General features: G+C 32.0%; 1 protein-coding gene across 2 annotated transcripts in view; it reads right to left on the bottom strand.

The window, feature by feature from the left end:
- LOC128873794 (uncharacterized) overlaps positions 1 to 20816 on the bottom strand; it is an 80788-nt gene extending 59972 nt beyond the window's left edge. For both annotated transcript variants that reach the window (XR_008456486.1, XM_054117648.1), the window contains exon 1: positions 20373 to 20816. Coding sequence is in view for 1 of the 2 variants with exons in the window: in XM_054117648.1 (XP_053973623.1) it covers positions 20373 to 20424 (52 nt within the window). In the remaining variant the exon portion in view is untranslated. The remainder of the gene's footprint in view (positions 1 to 20372) is intronic.
- Between the last annotated feature and the right edge of the window lie 364 nt (positions 20817 to 21180).

Consider the following 21180-nt stretch of genomic DNA (forward strand, 5'->3'; position numbering starts at 1 on the left):
GACATGCAACTCACGTCATCACGCACGAAATGCATTAAAGTCGTTGCAAAGCGGGACGTTGCTTCATCCAGCGTCGGAGGCTTTCAAGCCGATGATTTCAATGACCGACGAGTCTCGTCACCTCCGTGAACGCGAATGAACATTCAACTCACCGGTTCAACATTTCCCGTTCTTTTTTCCCTTCTTTGTTCCAAAGTCTTACGCAACTAGAATTGACAATTGAGAGGACAATCGCTCCTTTGACAATCGTTACGTTCTTCATAGGTCACTCAATGATAAATTGGACACCCTTTGGGTGAATCATTCAGGGTTTTAGGGAAATTTAGGTGTAGGTACCTTTAAAATAAAAAGAATATTCTTGGGATGCCTTAATCAATTTGAGCCTGGATAAACGTCGAGGAATTGAAACATTTTATGTTATTGTTTATAACTGTAGTTTAAGGGAGAAATTGCTTTTTTTCAGACCAAAAAACGGTTTCCTCTTAATTTTTATTGAAGAAAGTATGTAAGACATTAATTAGAAATTTTGCATTCGCTTTTAGTATTATTTCAGTATGATGTACAAATTTTTATGAGAAGATTTACCCAATAATATAAATGTTGCAGCCAGCCAGTTTCTTTAACACTTGGAGCCCTATAACATCAGCAATTTCATGAATTTTTATTTGAAATTTTGCACAATTTGTTCTTCAAGAATTGTACTATAAGATTCTGTAAAATAAGAAAACTGAATTGTTTCGCCTTTCTTTTCGCATATTCTACACACCCTATGTTCGTCTTTCACTCGGTACTTATTATAGTTCTCTTCGTTCCCACATCGGAATCTGACGATTGTTTTTTTTTTTTATCTATCTCTGATCTTTTTTCGCTGTTTAAATATTTGGGTACTTCAGGTGTCCATAAAAACTGGTAGTCTCTGATATATTTGGAGTTCGTAGTTTTGATATAGTCATTTTGCTATTGTACTTTTTTTATCTCTATTGCATATTGTTTCCATTATTTCTTACCTTGCTATTCTCATTCTATTTATACCTTCACACGAATACGAAAGGGTCAATACATGAAGATATTTAAAGAAAAGTGAGTTATATTAAGTGAGTTTTATACGTTCTGTATTAACACGCCGCCTTAACACAGGAAGATATTTAAAGAAAAGTGAGTTATACGTTTTATTCGTTCTGTATTAACACACTACCTTAACACAGGAAGATATTTGAAAAAAAAGTGAGTGTGCCGAAGCTTCTTTTATCCACTATCCACGCGCAGTGCTCGGCTTTGGAATGCAAATTGCGTTGGAAAGCAACAATCCTTTCGATCGCCAGCGAGTCTCGACAAAACGGATAATGGAAAAGAACGGACGTTGACGGCCAAGAAGAAAAATAGCCGCGTTACGTAAACGTACGGGTGAAATTTCACGAGGTTGCTCGGTTTTTACTTCCCTTCGGACACATCATTCGGGTTGGCACACACGGATGGGCAACGCGTATGCCAGCATAGCCGATGACTTCCTAGGTGATTGCGCGATAGCCGCAGGATGTGAGCTGCTTGCATTATCATTTCCGTTACGGGCTCGTGGCGTTTTCTTCAGCTTATCTGGCTACAAAGGTACCTGGTAGTTACCAAAGATTATTGATTTAACGGCTCGTGATCCCCGAGCTGAATTCTGTTCTTCGGTTTGTAATCAAATCATGAAGGGTTGTAGTAGGTTGTCGTTAACCATTTCTGTCCTAATGGTTGAATAAACGATGATGGTATTGATAACTTCATGTATTGTGTTATCCAGAAAGTTCGTGCCAGTTTTTAAGAAAAATTCAAAGGCACATTTGAATTTTGATATATATTTATCGAATTACATAGTTATTCCCATAACTATACGTACAGTCTATATTTATTGAAGAAATTTGTTTAATTTAAATGATGGGCTTCATGTTTCTAAATCAATTCTCCTCTATAAATATGTATATGAATAAACATTCGACATGTATATATTTACAATTACAATTTGAAAACATGAAGCATTCATTTAAATTAGACAAATTTCTTCGATACATGTAGAGGGTTCGAATATTTATTGAATTACATCGGTACCATTTTGTGCCACAACCTTTCCACCTTTCAAAGGATGTATACATGTTATTTGTTTTCAACCATTTCAATATATTCAGACCTGAACCACCTACTAAGAATCGACATGAACTTTCCAGACAACCCAATAATTTCGTAAAGGATTTTCCACGAGAGTCTTTAGAATTTTTTTTTTAACACTTTAATTAGAAGTGTATTTAGAAATAGTCTACAACGCAGTAGAGGATTTTTTAAATTAGTATAAATTGAATAGAGCATCCTCTTCCCTTATTTCTTTTTTCCAACTATTAAATATAATCTCCAATTTACGACTTTATATTATAATCAATGACTACGTATGATAGGTCGATGAATTTATCTAAACAAATGCTATCATGGATAAAAATATATAAGTTTTAAGAATTAATGTGTTTTTTTTATGTGATAAATGTTTTATGTAATAAAAATACAGAGAAAGTGTAAAATGATGTATGTACAAATACAATATGAGATTAATATGGTTCTTTGCTATGGTGGTTAAGAGCAGATATACGAGCACAAAGGGTTAATCTAATTTCATAAAAATATGTTCGATAGTTATTTAATCTTCTGCTATAGCTTGCACCGGGAAGCCTCGGTTAGTATCAATATACGTTTCGCTTTGATAATTTTCAACAATTTAAAAAATAAATGGAATGCGATTCAAAGCTGCTGATAGAACTACTTCAACTTTTACGACTCGAATTTATAGAGATTTACCTCTACTAGGAACGCGATTCGTCGATTTCTAACGGTCTGGGCATCAATCGACTGTAATCTGTCTCTGTTCCTTTCTTTACATCGCGTTTCCTTATGCTACCGTAGGCAATGGATGGTATTCCATAAAGTAAAGAACACGAGATAACGATTTTAGCAACTTATATTTCTTCGAAACTAACGCTGCTTTGCTCGGTGATGCGGAGATTGATAGGGTAGAAATTCTGATTTCAAGCGTTCTGAATGAGTTGTAACGATACAATGACTAGGAAAGGTACAGCGGTTGGTGGATACAGAAGTGCATTATTACCGAGGAAGCATGTGCTTGGTCTTGAAAAAGTATGTATCGGGTATCCCATAACATGTGGTACCTACTATTGAGGTAAATAGGAGGCATAAAAACAATGAAAGGAGTTTATATACACATGTGTTTTATATTAATATTAAATCTACCGTGGCTAGTCAAATGACTCTTTTCAATTTCTTGTGTACAGTTTCTTATATACAATTACTTCGTGTATTATTCAATTTAGCACTAACGACAAGAGAAATTCAACAGTTCAAATTCAAATTTAATTTTATTCTTATGTACTTCTGTAAATTTACAGTTGCTTCTATTTATATTTATGTATATTTAACATACGTAATTGCTCTTATTTTTATCCGAAATTCAAAGTTGTAATCGCAGTAGTTTTTCTTATATATTTTCGTAATTCAAAAGTGCTTGATTTATATTTAATGTACATAATTACTTATATTTTCAATCTAAATTTAAAATTATAATTGCACTTGTTTTGCTAATACATCTTTGTAAATTAAAATTCCTTATGAAAGTCCTAAATTAAAACAATGAAAAGAAAAAATCTTTAATTTCCTTCACTTTTAATTTGAAAATTTCCTTGGAAAGCACTAGATATTATCTGTTTCTAAACGATGAATACAAAAAGAATTGTTTAAAATAAGAATAAATAAGGAAGAGATGTAAAGTTCCAGGAGAATGGAATGTTATGATAACGTATGGGAATAGTTTGCATAGCAATAGGAATAGGTGTGTGGTATGTAGGTTTATTGTAGAGTGTCGATCATCGAAGATATGGAAAAAGACTGAAAAACGATATAGTCAAGATTTGTAGATAACGGGTCCTAGAAAGCCTGAAAGGCCAGATGTTAACTCTGTAGAATTCATTTGAGAGACAATAGGAAGTGGCACGTGCGCAGTTACAATACGACATGATTTAGAAAAGTGAATGAAAAGTGGCTCGACAGAAAAGTTAACCGAAGTGTTACACAGTGCAATCGCGGACTTCGTTTGCAAGTTTACAATTAGAGTTGGCAAACTTATAAGGTTATTAGGATTTAATAACCTCTACCTTTGAAAATTAATTATTATCGAAAGGGGGAACATTATGTAATAGTTGCGAGTCTCATAAATTATGTATATAAGCAAATGATGCTTAATATTTACTTATTCACTCTATACACGATATGCATTTTACAAATTTGATGTGATAGTTAATTTTCTCGACTATACTTCAATTCAAGAAGGATCCAATTAATATTCACAATCCACAAGTTTAAGCTTGAAAAAGGTATTGATCGTAATCTCTTTCATGAATAATCATTGTAACTTTACTGTTAGAATTACTGTAAAATACAAATTTTAATGATAATAATAATAATAATAATTGCGAGTATGGAGGTAACTCAAATCAAAAAATCGAAACGTTATAGTAAATAACACCCACATTGGAACTGACAAAGATTGGATATATTTTTTTACATTCTGCTAACTTGAGATATTTTTTATTTTTCGTAATATGACCTATAGTCATACTCGTACAGATTCATAATTTCTTTGTTTTCTTTTTTATTCGGTAATTTATAAGTTGTATTCATATACTTTATATTTAATAGTTTACTTTATTTATTTTGCATTTAAAATTTATTCAAGATACGTCTAAACAATCTTGCATAATTTCAAGCTAACATTTTGAACACCTTTCGTGTAATAAAATCCTAACACTGACTCAGTTTTTCCGTGTCCAGAATAAGGAACCTCTTTCGTCGTAATACATTTTCCAAAAAGGTGAGGATACACTTCTAATTAATTATCCAGCTGTCGAAACGACATTCCTTAACGAACAACTGGTTAAACGGTTTCGAATGTAGGCATGGAAACGTCGTCAGTGTAACGGTTCGTACCATGCGATTAACATATTTATCAGTCACTTTGTCTACTCTTCCTGTCCATCATGAGTGAGCAAGAGAACCGAACTTCACCACGAGCCCCTAGGAATGAGAGTGTCGTAATTTAAAAAGGCTTGAAAACATTACTATCTTTATGTATCCATTTTATTACTCGATTAGAACAGAGCCTGTTTAGAACAGTTTGATTGGAATGTTGGTATAAGAAAATAAGAATATAAGGATATAGGTATATAAGAATATAAGGACGTAAAGATATAAGGAAATAAGGATGCAAGGTTATGAGGGTAAAAGGGTAGTACCGTAGAATGGTAGAAGCGTAAAAGGGTAAAAGGGTAAAAGGGTAGAAGGATATAAGGATACAATGGTAGAAAGATATAAGGATACAAGAGTATAAGGATATAACAATATAAGGATATAAGGATATAAGAATATAAGGACATAGGGATAGAAGGATATAAGGATACAATGGTAGAAAGATATAAGGATTACAAGGGTATGGAGATATAAGGATATAAGCACATAGAAATATAAGAATGAGAATATAAGAATAAGAAAATAACAGTAGAAATATTAGAAAAAGGGTAGAAGAAGAAGGATATAACAGTTGGAATGTAAGAAAAAAGGTAGAAGAATAAGGATATAAGAGTAAGACTAAGAATATAAGAAGAAGAATCCATATATTATAGGTAAATTGCAGAGACATGAACAGTATACACCCTATTACCGAGCAACACATTTTGTGTAATTGAACAGCGTTAAAAACAAGTTGAATCTTCACAAAAGGATTACATCTTTCTCAAAATTAATAGTAAATTTCTAATTATAAAGGTGGCCTACGTTTGTTAGAATGAAATGCTAGAATTTGTTTATATTGTATGAAAGTGATTGTCAAAGAAATCCAACTAAATATGAGACAATAATACTCAAGATCACACAAGATGTGAATTTAACCATAAAGAAGATTTAGTACACATTAGAAACGGGGTTTCAAAGAAGCTCCGGGACATTAGCCGCGTTTTAACACCGCTCCCAGTAGGTAATCGATTATTCATCATTATCCTTCATATGTGACCTCTTATAATCGTGAATATTATAACATTATATACATTGAATTTATAATGACAAAAATGAAAATTTACAATTAAATTGACTGCAATACTTAATATTTATTTAAGTAATTGTATAATGATGAAATTAGAATATAGTCATTAGAATGCAGATGGAATATACAGATAATTATCTTTAATTTGTATCCTTTCAAACACATATTTGAATAAAAATATTCTAAATCCTGCTTCCAAAGAAAAAGAATGCTATATGTAAAAGCCTCACATCCTATTTTTTGGAATACCACAATTTCAGTATTGGTTCATTGAAGTCATCTTAAATAAATTGAGACCACTCTCATTCTCATGATATAACACATATCTTGCAATGCGCATCGGTTTTCCGACTGTGGAATGTTTGTCTTGACCGAGCGAACAAAGGAGAAAAATGTGAAACCGTTACTAAAAACGATGAATTCAGCATTGACGCAATCGCTGTTTGTTAATGTACGTAATATCATTCCTGTAATTATGGGTATCATTAGCGTTCGAATGATAACAAAGAATAAACTTTCTAAAATTAAAAAGTGTATTTCTTGATCCGTTTCCTCGTTTTACTTCAACTTGTGATCGAATTTTTCGAAAACAGTTTTAATGAGAAATTAAAAGAAAAAATTGAAACTTTACATTTACAATACGTTATACAAATTGAATTTACTTTACTGGGATAATGGTTTAAAATACTGTATAACGAATACAGATTTAGAGTGAAAATTGAATACATTCATTCTTTCTTATGAATTCTCTTTATATATTAACAATAAACCTACCTTTAAACTTTTATGTACAGTTCTTATATAAAATATATAAATGAAATATAATTGTTTCATGAATTATTCAAATTAGTACTATGTGAAATTTTCGCCCTCAATTGAAAAATTTTCTTGTTAATTTCGCAAATTCTACAATATAAACTAGTAATTGTTGTTTGAACTATATTTTAGAGATTTCCGAGAATATGTATTGGGATGTCCGGAAAGTTCATACCTATTTTTAAGAAAAATTCAAAGGCATATTTGAATTTTGATATATACTTATTGAATTATAAATGTACCATTTTGTTCCACAACCTTTCAAGCTGTTAAGGAATGTACACATTTTATTTGTTTTCAGCCATTCCGATATATTCAGACCTGTACCGCCTACTAAAAATCGGCATGGACTTTCCAGACAGCCCAATAGAATATCATTGATTATAAAAAAAGCAGTTAATAAAGTACGATTTCACAGAAAAGTTTCCATTCTACACCCACTGTAAATAGGATATACATAAGATGCCAGCAGGTTTAGGGTTACTTTTACTAAATTCTTTTTGCATGTTAATCGACTAAATTCAATCGTAACATTAAAAGTCCTCAAGATGATCCTAAAGCAAACCTGAAACGTCTAAACAATAGCTTGTTTGAGAAAGCAATACTACAATCGTTTAATTCGTGTCCGTAAGAAGTACTCTACGAATGTTTATTGATTCAGTTGAAACTTGATCGAGTGGTGCGCTCACGATAGTATTCGTTTCTATTCGTTTTCTTTCCAATGTCTAGATGTACCAGTTGTAGCATGCGCAACGGTGGTTAGACGACCTCCTTCTGCGAAGGTCCGTGCATGTTTGCCGAAGATTATCGAGCAGCTTGTTTTCCACAGAAGTTACTTCAGTAGCCGAGCTGACATGACGGTTCGTTGCATATCCGTCTAATGTAGGTTGCTGCACCGCGTCATCGTAATTGTTAACAAACCAGGACAGAACTTTAACTTACGTTGAATTTTAACGTGAGCACACGACAGATTAAATTGTCCCTTGTTCATCGATCAATCGCGCTTCTGACCACACGTGATTCTCGGCTCAATTGTTTATGATCACTGTCTATCATAGTGCAACAGTTGTTCACAGTAACTTCAGCTTCATATTGAAAACCGTATCGATAATATTTGAATGTTGTAACGAGGTTTGATTATTAAAGATTGATTATTAAGATAAGTTGATTATTGAATCATTGAGATATATTTTAATATTATATATTAATATTATGCCGTCTTTGCTTACATAATTGTTTGCTTTAATAATATTGTTGTATGTGTATACAAGTATAACTCACTATTTATATACATAACATTTGTTTTCAATATCTTTTTAATCAATGGTTAATTTTATGCAATGTATATACAAATGTTGTCATAAAACTATTCAAATGATTTCTTGCTTTAATTATATTGTCATACGTGCAAGCAAATAGAGCTCAGTATTTCTATACATAATATTATCATGATTCTCAAATATTAAAAATCTTTAAATATTTTCTTAATGAATTGGTTATTCATTTAATATAGGAAAAGGTAACTCTTTTGTGGATATTTTGAACAAAACAAGTTCCAGAAAACTCTTTTCATAAACATAAATTTTTGTTAAATGTTCTTGTAATTTCTCAGTATTTATTTATTATTTTTATTATGTATTTATATTTATCATCACGACCAACACGAAAAAATAGCTATATCTGTCTAGTATTATATACTAGCACTTAAAAACAGTGGAGAGTATTTTTTTACCATGAAATGTTCGTTAGTCTTTATTGTCTAGTTCTAGAGAATTTACACTCTGAAATGATATAAATAACAGTTCAGGGTGAAAAAAGAAACGGAGCGCTTTCAAAAATGTATTATTTAGTAGTTAAGTTTTGTACAGAATTGCGTTACAAAGCAATTTGTAAAGGAACTCTCACAATTTATGTTTAATTAATTCCTATAGTCCAATTATTTACAGGATAAACTGAGTTTCTAAACAATGAACTTTTGAACGAGTTCGACTTTTTTGGATCACTCCATATGCTTGGCAATAACTTGAGAAGCACCAATATCAAGTGACTTTGAAGAATAATCACAATATTTACAAAATATTCAAACAAATGTATTCAGGATACCAAAATACATCACGATTGTATTATTTAATAATGATTATTTGAAAACATACAATCCCATTTGAAGAAAAATATTATTACCTCACAGAGTATGTATAGTTAAGAAGAAAAACTGTATTCATATATTGTTAGAATTCTTAATTAAACTGTGGATTTTATGCATCTATGATGAACCTTCCGAATCCTCAACCTGATCTTTATTACAATGTATTTATTATATACAAGTAACCTAAGTCTCAACCTGATGGCCATTGCAGTGCATCTATATGAGCAATCTTTAGTTAGCAGCATCAAATTTTCTTTATTGGTGTTAGGAAATATATCGACAGTGGGTTGGATCGTGGCAACGACATCGGCTGTTCTCGATTGTTTATTGCTTCTTAGGTGTTCCATGCGTACGATCGCGGCAATAGTCAAAGTTCATTAATATATATCTTTAAATTGAATAAATATTTACTTTATATAGTGCTAAACGCGCGTGAACAGTTTATTTACAACCATTCTGACAATTAGTTTTCCTCTGCAATTAATATGAATACCAGCTACACTTGTAATCTGTTACAATAATAGTAATAATGAACAAAAAAGTATTAATATATAGTAACAAAATGACGATTAAATATTTCTACTTACACTAAAGATATAAACGATTAAATATAAAGGCACAGAATTAATTTCTACATCTAATAATATGTTCGTCCTAGTTCCTGTTAGCACAAACCCTAATCGTAAACGAGACTCATAATACAACCTTTTTTAAAGTATCCACGGCACACCTTTAACATGTTAATGTGTTTAAATAACGCACAATTATGCATTACGCTTACAGTACTAAAGTATAGTAAACATGTTATTTGGACCATATTGTATACGAAGAAAAAAGAAAAAAACAGAATTGAAAACGGAAATCGTTTCACAAAAGCAATTTTAATTAAGGCCCGAAGATGGTAAAACCAGCTTGGCAAGAATCTCAATTATACCCATTCGCGCACGTTGCAGCGGCGGCTGCATGAAAGTTGGCACAATTATGCGTGGTGGATGGTATAGCTTCTCGCTATACTTCAGAAGTATCGAAGAATATCTGGGTGAAATATTGGAAATGATTATTCCTTATTTTACTAATTTTTAGTAACAAGTACTACTCTTGTGTTTAAAATTTAAATAGTTCTTGCAGAAGGCTAGATGCACACCCTGATAACTTAAGTACTATATTAAGTATGTCAATGTTTCCCATAAATGTGATACTATGGTTCCTTGTGACATTAGAAGGCTAGATACACATCTGATAACTTTAGTAATATATTAAGTATGTCAATGTTTCCCATAAATTTGATACTATGGATTCTTGTGACATTAAACTGTGACAAAATTTATAGATTGTCAAAATTGCGATATTCACAACAAGAAAAGAAATGCTAATTACTAGGCACATCAAAATAAGCAATTAAAAATAAAATAAAAAACATAAACCATCGTTTCGGTGATTATGTTATGAAATAAACTTTAGTATTTTATTATTTTTAATAAAAATAGTGTAGTACGATGTTTGTGAACAACGAATAAGTTATTTATTTAATATCAAACGTTATCGATCACAAAGAGGGCCCTCTTTGGAATATTCATTCACAAAAATAAACAAATTATTACGAACAAACGAGAAAAAAGCAGGAGCATTTTTGAAAATATTTCTCACAATTTTTGTGATATTTTTCATATTGCTTCCATTGTATTATTATTAATTTTGTAAGATGTTATGTGCTTTTAGAAATCTCTACATTGTGAAGATGACCTTCTTTATGGCCTAAATCAATTCACGTTAAATAAATGCTTTAAGTGTAATTAACATGAATTTTTTTCTTTGTTTGTGATTTTTATGCAAGAATAATACGTAACAATACAAAAATTATCTAATTTTTGATCCATTCTTTGTCTATGAATATATCTACACCATCGATCGTACTTTAATCGCTCTTTTTCTATAATTTGTTTATTCTAGGCAAAATTGCTGTCACAAGAATCCTATTTATGCTTCACACAAGCGTATGTGGGTCAGTAGAGTGGACAAAACGAGACACGGTTGCACGGAAAGGGTAAAAGTTATTCCCGCAAATATCAGGCCACCGCTATTTCAACCGTTATCTTTCAGTAATGATTATCGTAGCGATTTGAGCATGCATCGTGCCTTGCTATCAACACACTTCCTAGCAACACCGTTCGCAAACCTTACAAATCGAAGAGTGCTCGATCAACGAATCTCATTTCGAATTTCAAACGCAAAATGGGATGAGAGAACAAAACAAAATTCTTGCTCGAAAATGTAAATCGGGAAGATAAATTAAAGTACTTTAAAAAGATAAATTAAAGTAATTTAAAAAGATAAAATAAAGTAATTTAAAAATTATTAAAAGGTATTACTAGACATGGGATAGCTTATATTATTATACAATTGTGAAATGCTGGGAAAATAACTAAACTAGCATATTTGAAATTAATTTAATTAAAGGCTTCGATTGTTAATGAAAAGTTTCGGTAATATAGAAATTCGTTGATCTACTCTCTCTGTTAATCTTGTTGTTAACATGATATTTCTATTAATCATCTTTTTATATTACTTCTTTTGATTTTAATTCTGTATTAATATCCTTTCAATGTTTTCAATTACATATTGACCAACAACAAATTTGAATTTTATAGATGAGGATCAAAACCAATTAGTTGAAATGTTTAAATAAAATAATTTGAACTATGCTTGTTGAATATATCTCTGTTGCTGATTGCACTTACATTATTTTACATTGATTGAAATTTTATTTACGGGCGAAAACCGTTCTAATTTCGTTCTGCTGAAAAATCCTGAGATCAAACGCAAATAATAAGTTAAAAGAATCAAAGGACAAAATCAAAGGATCAAGGATAAAGAATTAAATGAGGACTTTTCCAATTTCAGCTTTGGATTTACTGTTGGGTTTGGTCACAGATCGCTTCTCAGCTTAGTTAGAGTTTACTGATGTGTTTAATAACAGAACTGTACTTATTGAGCATCCACAAAATATAAAAAATAAGTTTTTTTCCATGTAAAGTATATGAGCCGCTTAATTTTTGAAGCGAAGGGCTTTTCAACCGCTATCGTTCAATCTTTGATCGAGGACCTATAAGTTTTTTGAGGGTGGGATTGATATTTTATATGCATGTTGCATATGAGACATGGTGATTCGAAATTATAATAAAAAATTCTGATCAAGGGGCGAAGGGCCAAGAAAAAAACGGACTAAGTTCGACCGATTTCGTTCAATAAAATATATGTTGTACATATAACTCAGATACATTTATAAAAAAATTATAACCCTCCTATAACACGGTACATAGGTTCCTAGAAAATTTTGTACTGACCCAGAGTCAGTACAAAAAGAGGGTTTACGTTCCGTAAACTTATTAAAAACAATTTTTTCTCTTAATTCTGCATAAACAATTTAACGTTTATTAACTATATAAATGTACAACACAAAACAAAAAGAAATATTATTTTAATTTAACACAACCATCATTTAATAAATTTCTTCGTCGTCAGTCTTATCGTGCCTTTCGGATTTTTTCGACCGTGTTTTTTCAAAAGTCTCTGGGACTCAAACGGTTAAGATCGCAAGTCTCGCCGCGGCTGTAGAATTAAAGTGTTGTACAAAAATTTTTGCAACATTCTTATCGTGTTAGAGCGAAACCGTGTTATAGGATACCGTGTTGTAGAAGGGTTTACGCAATTTATGAATCGCGTTATAGCGAAACCGTGTTATAAGATGCTGCGTTGTAGAACAGCTACCTGTATATAAAAAGGAACATTTATATACCTCTGGTACAATTACCATATATTTTGTGTAACATCTTTCGATGCCACTCTACCGCATATATATTTTTTTTTTTTTTTGAATATTTTGTAAGTTGTAAAATCGACCTAAAAAGTAGCGCTGCTGTTGGTTTCACAGAAAGAGAACGTGCAGGACAGCGCGGGCGTTGTAACTAGAAATCTGTAACGCAACAGGTGGTTTTGACGATTCGCCCACGTCCGAAGAAAAGTGGATAATCAGGGCAAAAGTAGGTGAGAAGAGGAAGGTCGAACTCCGCCTTCTTCTTTCTCTTCTCTTCCTCGTCCGCCAGGGTCTCCCGTTACTTCATGGAATCGTGGGAAATTAGGAACCGAGTCAGGCTAATTAAACGCGTCGATCTTTTGTTTTCAAGGTGGAAATCAACGTGCTCCGGTACGGGTTCGCGTGTATGCGTAACACGCACGTGTCAATCGCTTTCGATAATTCCAGAGGTTCTACCAGTTTCCCGAACGCTTCTCGATCTCCGCGGTTAGTGGTCAGTAGGTCGAAGCAGAAGCCGAACACGCCCTCCTCGCGAAATTTTAACGTACGGATAGGTATTCAGCCGTTGTTGAAATTGTTAGAAATAATGCGAATGAGATAGGGTTTCTAGACTTATTAAGGGGGTATCCTAGTCTAGAAATTTCAAAATACCAATTTCTTTTATATTGCATTTTCTCAAGGTGTAGATCTTTAAAAATATATCTGCCAAAGGATTTGATTGAATTCGGAAAATTAACAAAGTTACGGACGTTTAAAGAGAACGTTACTACGACGTTATCATCTCGAGTCCGTTTGGATACTGCATTTCAAATTTCTGTGCAGCTTTACTACAATTTCTTCTTTGGCAATGTGTAAAGAATTTAAAAAACATATAAAACTATCGAAATAGTCTACCTTTTTCGTACTTTTTGACGGAAAAATATGTAAAAAGTTGTCGAATTTTCAACAATTCGTAGCTACTTTGATAATAAACATTTTGCATTGAAACTTCATTTCCTCGTTGTTCTCTCACTGAACCCCACAAAAAACATATAGAAAGTTTTCTTCTGAAAACCCAATTTTTTAAAAATGCGAGAATGATTTTTGTAACAATTCGCAAGGGGGTTGTTCCTGTTAATTTTGGTCTTAATCTTTGGTCAACATATTTGTTATTTACGAGAAAAAATTCCTAAAGAAACCAAGAAACACGATTCGTAAAAAGTGATTATCGTAAAATATTCGTTTCTCGAAAAAATATATTTCACAACATTTCATATCTCATCGAAATGTACAACTTTTGTTTAAAATATTTTTTCAATGAATCACTTTCTTCAAACCATTTTTTTTCTTTTCTTTAGGAATTCGTCTCATAGATGATAAAAGTTCGTAATTTTTGAAATTAGAAATACCAGAGACCAAGCAGATATAATTAGTATTCCTGAGGTTGTATTGTATGTTTCGTGCCACAATTGTTCGCTGTTCTTTTCTATTAGAAAAATAAAATAGTTTAATGCATATTGTTCAATATAATATTGTATACCATTGTAAAGCTTGCAACCTCAGACACTCATACATTAATGGTACTTCTTTATCTCATTTACCTAATAAGAATTGTAATCCTAGGAATGTCTAAGTAGGTAAGGGGGTCGTGAGATCACTTTTGCGCGAGGTGTTTGATCGAGAAGTGAAAAAAAGTCACAGTAGTTGGTTGGTATCACGTGAGAATTCATAACAAAAATATAGGTCTAGATATAAACATTCAAAGTGAATGTATGTAAAAAAAATGTTACATTACAAATTTGAGTATGTGAAATATTGTAATAAAAAAGATTTATACTATTCCATTTATCATATTACTTATTTTTACTTATAAATATAAATGTAGTAGTAGCAATAATAATGGTAATAACTAGAAATAATGAGAGAAAGTGGATTATATAGGTATTGGAACAATTAAACCGAAGGTCAGAGCATCTGTTACAAATAATGACATATTGAATGGTTAGTGATAAATAATTATTATTTTTGTAGCATTTTTATGATTCTATTAATATTTACATGTTTATTTTACTTTAAAATAAATGAATTTAATTAACCCTTTCAGAGTATGCCTTTATAAATATCTTGAAATTCCTTTATAACGACCAACTTATAATTGCATAGATATTTTTAATACTTATCAACACTAGGTGTATTAACAGAGCTTCTTTGCTTCTTTTTTAAATTTAGATTCTAGGATCTTCTTGATCACGTTTATACCTGTTATACTGACTTTTCGTTTATACGTATGTACGTCTACCGCAATCGATCAAATGACTGGTTTTAAAAACATTTTCTTCAATTGAATACAAAAATATTTCACGTGATGCTGAATTGAATTATACATTCAATAATTATATACTGAATTTTTACATTAAATAATTTATATGTTATATATATAAGAACTGTATACGAAAGTTTGAAAGCTGTCATTTGACCGATCATGATAGGTTTAGTGTTAAAATCAGCATAAGAGTTTGTCCAAAAATGTAAACAATTTTTGTAACTTTCCTTGTGAGATTCGAACGTGTCAAAACGTCCGTGCTTCGTAAGCATAGCGATAAAAGTAATATTTGACACGATGTTGTAATTATAACTGACTACAGCGTACTCTCGCTAAAAACAGTGCTAAATGTGATTGCACTGTTCACACCTACTTCAAACGAGTCCTGGCACTATACTATATCCATCGTGACAATGCAACGGATGGGAGAATCGACCGCATGACAATAACGATTGAATCGACGTGTTCGAGTGAAAACTGAGAATGAAAGATAGGAGATAAAGAAACGAAAGACGGATAGATTGATATGTCTGAGTGGCAATCCAAACGGAAGAATGTAATTAGTTGGGAACACGGTGTTCAGGAAGTACTTGAAAACTGCGTAACAGAAAAATGTGTGGCTCCCGAATGAAACGTGGGAAATACAACCGTCGCTTTACTATGAGAAACGATCGCGATCGTTAAACGTAGAAAAGCCATTTTTATGAATCGCTTTTCACACACAATGTAGGTGGATTAATCTCGTCATCTACGCCAGCGTTTCTAATGGGACGTAATGAACGCCTTGCGGAGAGGTTCGATCATGTAACGCGGATCTCCCCAATGTGTCGCCAGTTTCTCTATTTACTGGAATTATTAACGAGATTTAATGGAACCATTAATTACTCCTTTTTTCGATAACTTGCAATTAAGATAAAATGCACGCTATGGAAAATTGTGTTGTGTTGTGATGCTTTATGGTGTGTTTTGTTATGTTATTGTATTTTGTGTTGTGTTACGTTTTGTCATGTAATGTTATGGTGTATTTTGATGTATTATGTTTTGTTATGTTATAGTAAACTTTATTGTGTTATGTTCTGTCATGCTGTATTATGTTGTGTCATGTTGTATTATGGTGTATTATGCTGTATTATGTTGTATTATGCTGTACTAAGGGGTACTATGTTGTACTTCGCTATGTTATTGTATACTGTGTGGTGTTATGTTTTGTCATACTGTATTATGTTGTGTAATGTGGTGTTATGGTGTATTATGTTGCATTATCTTGTACTAAGGCCCATTATAGTGTGTTTTGTTACGTCATGGTATACTGTGTTGTATTGTTTCGTCATGCTGTATTATGCTGTATTATGTTGCATTATGTTGTATTACGGTGTATTATGGAGTATTATATTGTATTATAGTGTATTACGGTATATTAAGGTGTGTTAAGGTGTATTATGATGTATTAATCTGTTTTATGTTGTGCTTTGACGTCTTATGCTGTGTTCTGTTGTGTTACATCATGTTGTGATGTTGTTTTCATTAAGAAACATCTTTTAAATTGCTTTAGAAAATAAGTATGTATGCCTCTTATACGAAAATCCATCTGTGATTAGTAACGACTGTGGTGAACACATCTTTACATATGTTTTATTAAAAATTTTTTTGTCAGTTGGTCGGGAAAATTGCCAACTGATGCCAATTAATTATCCTTGAATATAACTGCAATCTAATTCTGAATGTACACTCCATGTTATAACTATACCAAGCCCCCAAAAATGAATGTTCCGAGTCTTTAAAATACGTTTATTTCAAAGTTATCTACTAAAGAAGGTTCAATTAGCATGTGGAAAGTAAAAAATAACAGTGCATTTATTTATCTATTTTATTATTATATTATTATTTCCTATCCTTTAACTACTTCGTATTCTATTATTCGCATACCCAAGCAAGAAATGAATAAACTGCTCGAGGAAATAGAAGAAAACAAAAGGAAATCCGATATTAATTTCATGAACATTTATTTTGTTTAACACTTTAACAGTATATATTTTAACCAAGCTTTATATAGGGGAGGATGCCAAGTAGCGGAGATGAGTAAACTATTTCCAGAAATAAACTTTCAATAAATTTTTATTTGAAATTCGTTATTAAAGTATTTATGACGAAATTCAAACATTGATTTATTATAATAACTGCAGATATTTTATGCATTTATGGCAAATGGAAGTGTGGGGGAAGTGTATGAGAATATGTAGAAATACAAAAGTATATAAAATAAATAAATATATAATATAAATTAGTGTATAAAAAACATACTTTCACACAAGTTTCAATTCTTGTTCAGTATTTGTAAAAATATAAATGTCCATAGACATCCGCAGTCCAGTTATCAGAATACGATTAGAATCGTCTCTAAAGTAGCAAACCATATGTAGCTTCTATACTATGCTTGTTTTTAAATAATTAAACAATACCTGGCATTATCTGTAGGCACTGTACTTGAAATCCTGAATTTGTTTGTTAACTTTATTCAACGACAAGCATCACTTTTCGCGTATCTCTTGTTTAATCGTATATTACACCCCGTTATAGTATATTTCATCGCGATAACAATTATATTGCGTTCACCGTAGATGTTTATCGAACATAGACTCGTGGCACACGCTTTGTTCTTAAAACTCTCGTGGATTTCTTACATCCCTAATTACTTAACTTCGCATTTACCCTGAAAAGCAGGCGGGCATCGTCTTTAAGATAGGTAAACGGAGGCTTCATAAACTTTGTTTTGCAACGAATTTAAACAGGAGCCGTGCTTATCTATTTATCTCGATGTTGTAAAAAGTTTCAAGGCATTGCGTGGTAAGGATCACGTACCGTTAAGTACTCGCTTTAAACTTTACTTTACTTTTATCGTGGACTTCTTTTAAACATTTTACCAATGTTAAATGGGGCGGAGATACTTGAAAATAAAATTATAAATTAGAGGCTCGCTTCGGTCCTATATTTAATGGAAAATAAAAGCAGAATATATGAAGAAACCAATGATATTTTTATAAATTTTTGTTTCATTTTAAGAATGCTTAGAAATAAAATGAACGACACTTAAAGTGAAATCTACATTTGTTTGTAAATGGTTTCTTCTTCGAAACTGTTATGGGTTGCGACCCTCTCAGAAGCCAAACTGATCAACTCCACTTATTGTACATTTTTTATTTCAGCTGTATTTTAAGAAACTACGAAAATAAATTATATTCTCGTCAGTCCGAAACAGTATTTATAATATAAATTTTGTCTCAATTTCATTTCATGCAGTTGATTAATTTAGTTTCTATAAAGAGGATCTAGTGTTTCCTGTTGCCAAAACTTCTTTAATTAAAATGTTCTTTATACATCGTATTAAAAATAACATGAATCTTGTGTATTTACGTAGCACATTTTGTAAAACAATAGCATTTAATTGACATCAATATGTTTTTGTAAAAGTTCAAATATCAAAAATCAAAGACTAGGTACATTTCAATATAAACCACAATTAGATTATTAAAACTGCAGCTCTATTAACATTTTACATTTATATTTATTTCACGTTTATTATATATATTCTATAGTTCATATTTATTCAATACAAAATTAAAAAATTACTATACTCGATGTAACTTAATATACTGATCAACAATTCGAATAACTTAATTCTAAAAATGTAGAACAGGTACCAACAAAATTTGAATAATATTTCTTCACTTTCGACAGATTTAATTCTTGTAATACTAAAGGTGATCCTACAAGAAACACTCAAAGTCATTCGTGGCACTTTCAAACGTGGATTTTTCTATAACTTTCTCGAATAATCTTAATTCTTGAAATTCTGAAGGTGATCCCACAAGAAACACTCGAAGTCATTCATGGCACTTTCAAACGTGAATTTTTCTATAACTTTCTCGAACAATCTCAGTTAATATAGTAAGTATAATAATATCGTATAAGTGTAAAATATGGAAGTGAGAGAAAACGTAATTATTCTGCTTCAAATTCGTAGAATCATTAGACAATCGTGTCAATTGAAATGATTTGGCGTAGAGAAGCACCCTGGATGTAAGTACCGATATAACATTTGTATTAACACTAAACTTTACAGTAGTGGTCATAGATATCAAACTACTTCTCAAAAATGAAGTTTGTCAAATATTTAAAATACATTGCAAATATGACAGTTATACTACATAAGTGGTTTTGTTGGAATAGATTATGTTGTCTTTAATATAATTCAAACTTTTAATATCCAATGATACAATTCTTATACCCACGCCGTATATATCTTCCTATTTTATTAATTACAAATTTTATATGTATCTTTCTATTTTATTCTTTCTAAATTTTAATGATCCTTTAACTACAACTTTGAAAGAATAAATGTCTTCAATAGTCAATACAGAAATTATTCACAAATATTATAACAAAGAAAAAAATAATATAAATATATTTATATTTTAATATTCTTATTTTCGTTCTAACGATACAAATTTGCGACACCAGCTTCAGAATTACATTCTTTTCGCCTGTAGCCAAGATTAGAAACGAAAGAATCTGCCGGTTGTGAATGTGTTAAAGACACTTTTTTCAATCGAATACAAAGATATTTTATGCGATACCGAATTAAATAATACCTGAAACAATTGTATACGATTGATATATTGTATATAAGAACTGTACATAAAAGATTAAAAACATTTGGTCGATCGTGGTAGGTTTAGTATTAAAATGTAGGACCTTCAAGTATAATATTTCGAAAAGTACTTTGATATCTTTTTCTAATAGCACTGATAATCAAATTAGCGTTAAAATATAGCCTTATAAATATAATACTCCCCAAAGTCTTCTACCTTTGACATTTTTCTTTAATAGCACTGATAATAGAACTAGTGTTAAAATGTAGCCCTATAAATATAATATTCTCTAAAGTCTTCTTCCTTTGACATTTTTCTCTAACAGCACTGATAATGGATTTAGTGTCAAAATATAGCCCTATAAATATAATACTCCCTAAAGACATTTTTTTCTAACAGCACTAACAACAGAATTATCCCTCCTTACACTTACTTGGTCCACTCCGTATAAAAGCGTCAATATTCCAACATAGATCACTAAGGGAATAACTGAAATTGAATGAAAAAAGACGAACCTCGCGTAACGAAGCCGACGATAATCAGAAGAAGCACAGCTATTCTCTCCATGTCTCCACGACCCTCTCTGATAACTTTGGTCTCAGACGATCACCCTATTTGTTTGCCAGTAGTATCGATCGACGAACAAATCTCTTCCGACGACACTTCGAAATCGCGAGCGTTATTAATCCAGTAAAGGGACACTTTCCGAGTCTCGAGTTCACCGAATGTGCCACGAGGGTAACGTCATTTCGGTACTGCTCCCGTGAGGATCGTTTCGATCAACCGAAATACGAACCGGAACTGTTCGAAGAGGACGACCGTTCCGGACGACGACGCGCGGCTGTTAGTTCTCTTTTCTTTTTTATTCTTTTCCTTCGAAGTACAGGTCTCTCGATCGCAGACTAACTTTCGGGACTACGTAGACTCAAACGACCGATGTGAAACGATCTTTTCTAAAGACTGAGGTGCTTACTCCTTGGCAGGAAGTCGTCCAGGTGTTCTGCTCCCCCACTTGCCGCTCCTCTCTACCACCTCTCCGTGCAGGTAACGACCGATGTGCTGGTTGCCATCGAGAACGAGGCTGACTTGTGCGACTGACTGACTGCTCGTCCTCTGTACTTACGTGCTCCTGCGGTATTCAGGCCAAACTTTTGATGCGACGACGCCGTGACTGGGAGATGACAGGATTCCCCAGGAGCAAGTGGAATTTCACGAAAAATTTGATTCACCTGTAACGGTTCGACGCTACGATAGAAATGGTAAGGAAGGAAATACAGGAAGCAACATTGGAGACGTTTGTTATGGAAGTAGCGTCTGTTCGTC

This window comes from Hylaeus volcanicus, chromosome 3 (genome assembly GCF_026283585.1).
Source record: "Hylaeus volcanicus isolate JK05 chromosome 3, UHH_iyHylVolc1.0_haploid, whole genome shotgun sequence".
NCBI lineage: Eukaryota > Metazoa > Arthropoda > Insecta > Hymenoptera > Colletidae > Hylaeus > Hylaeus volcanicus.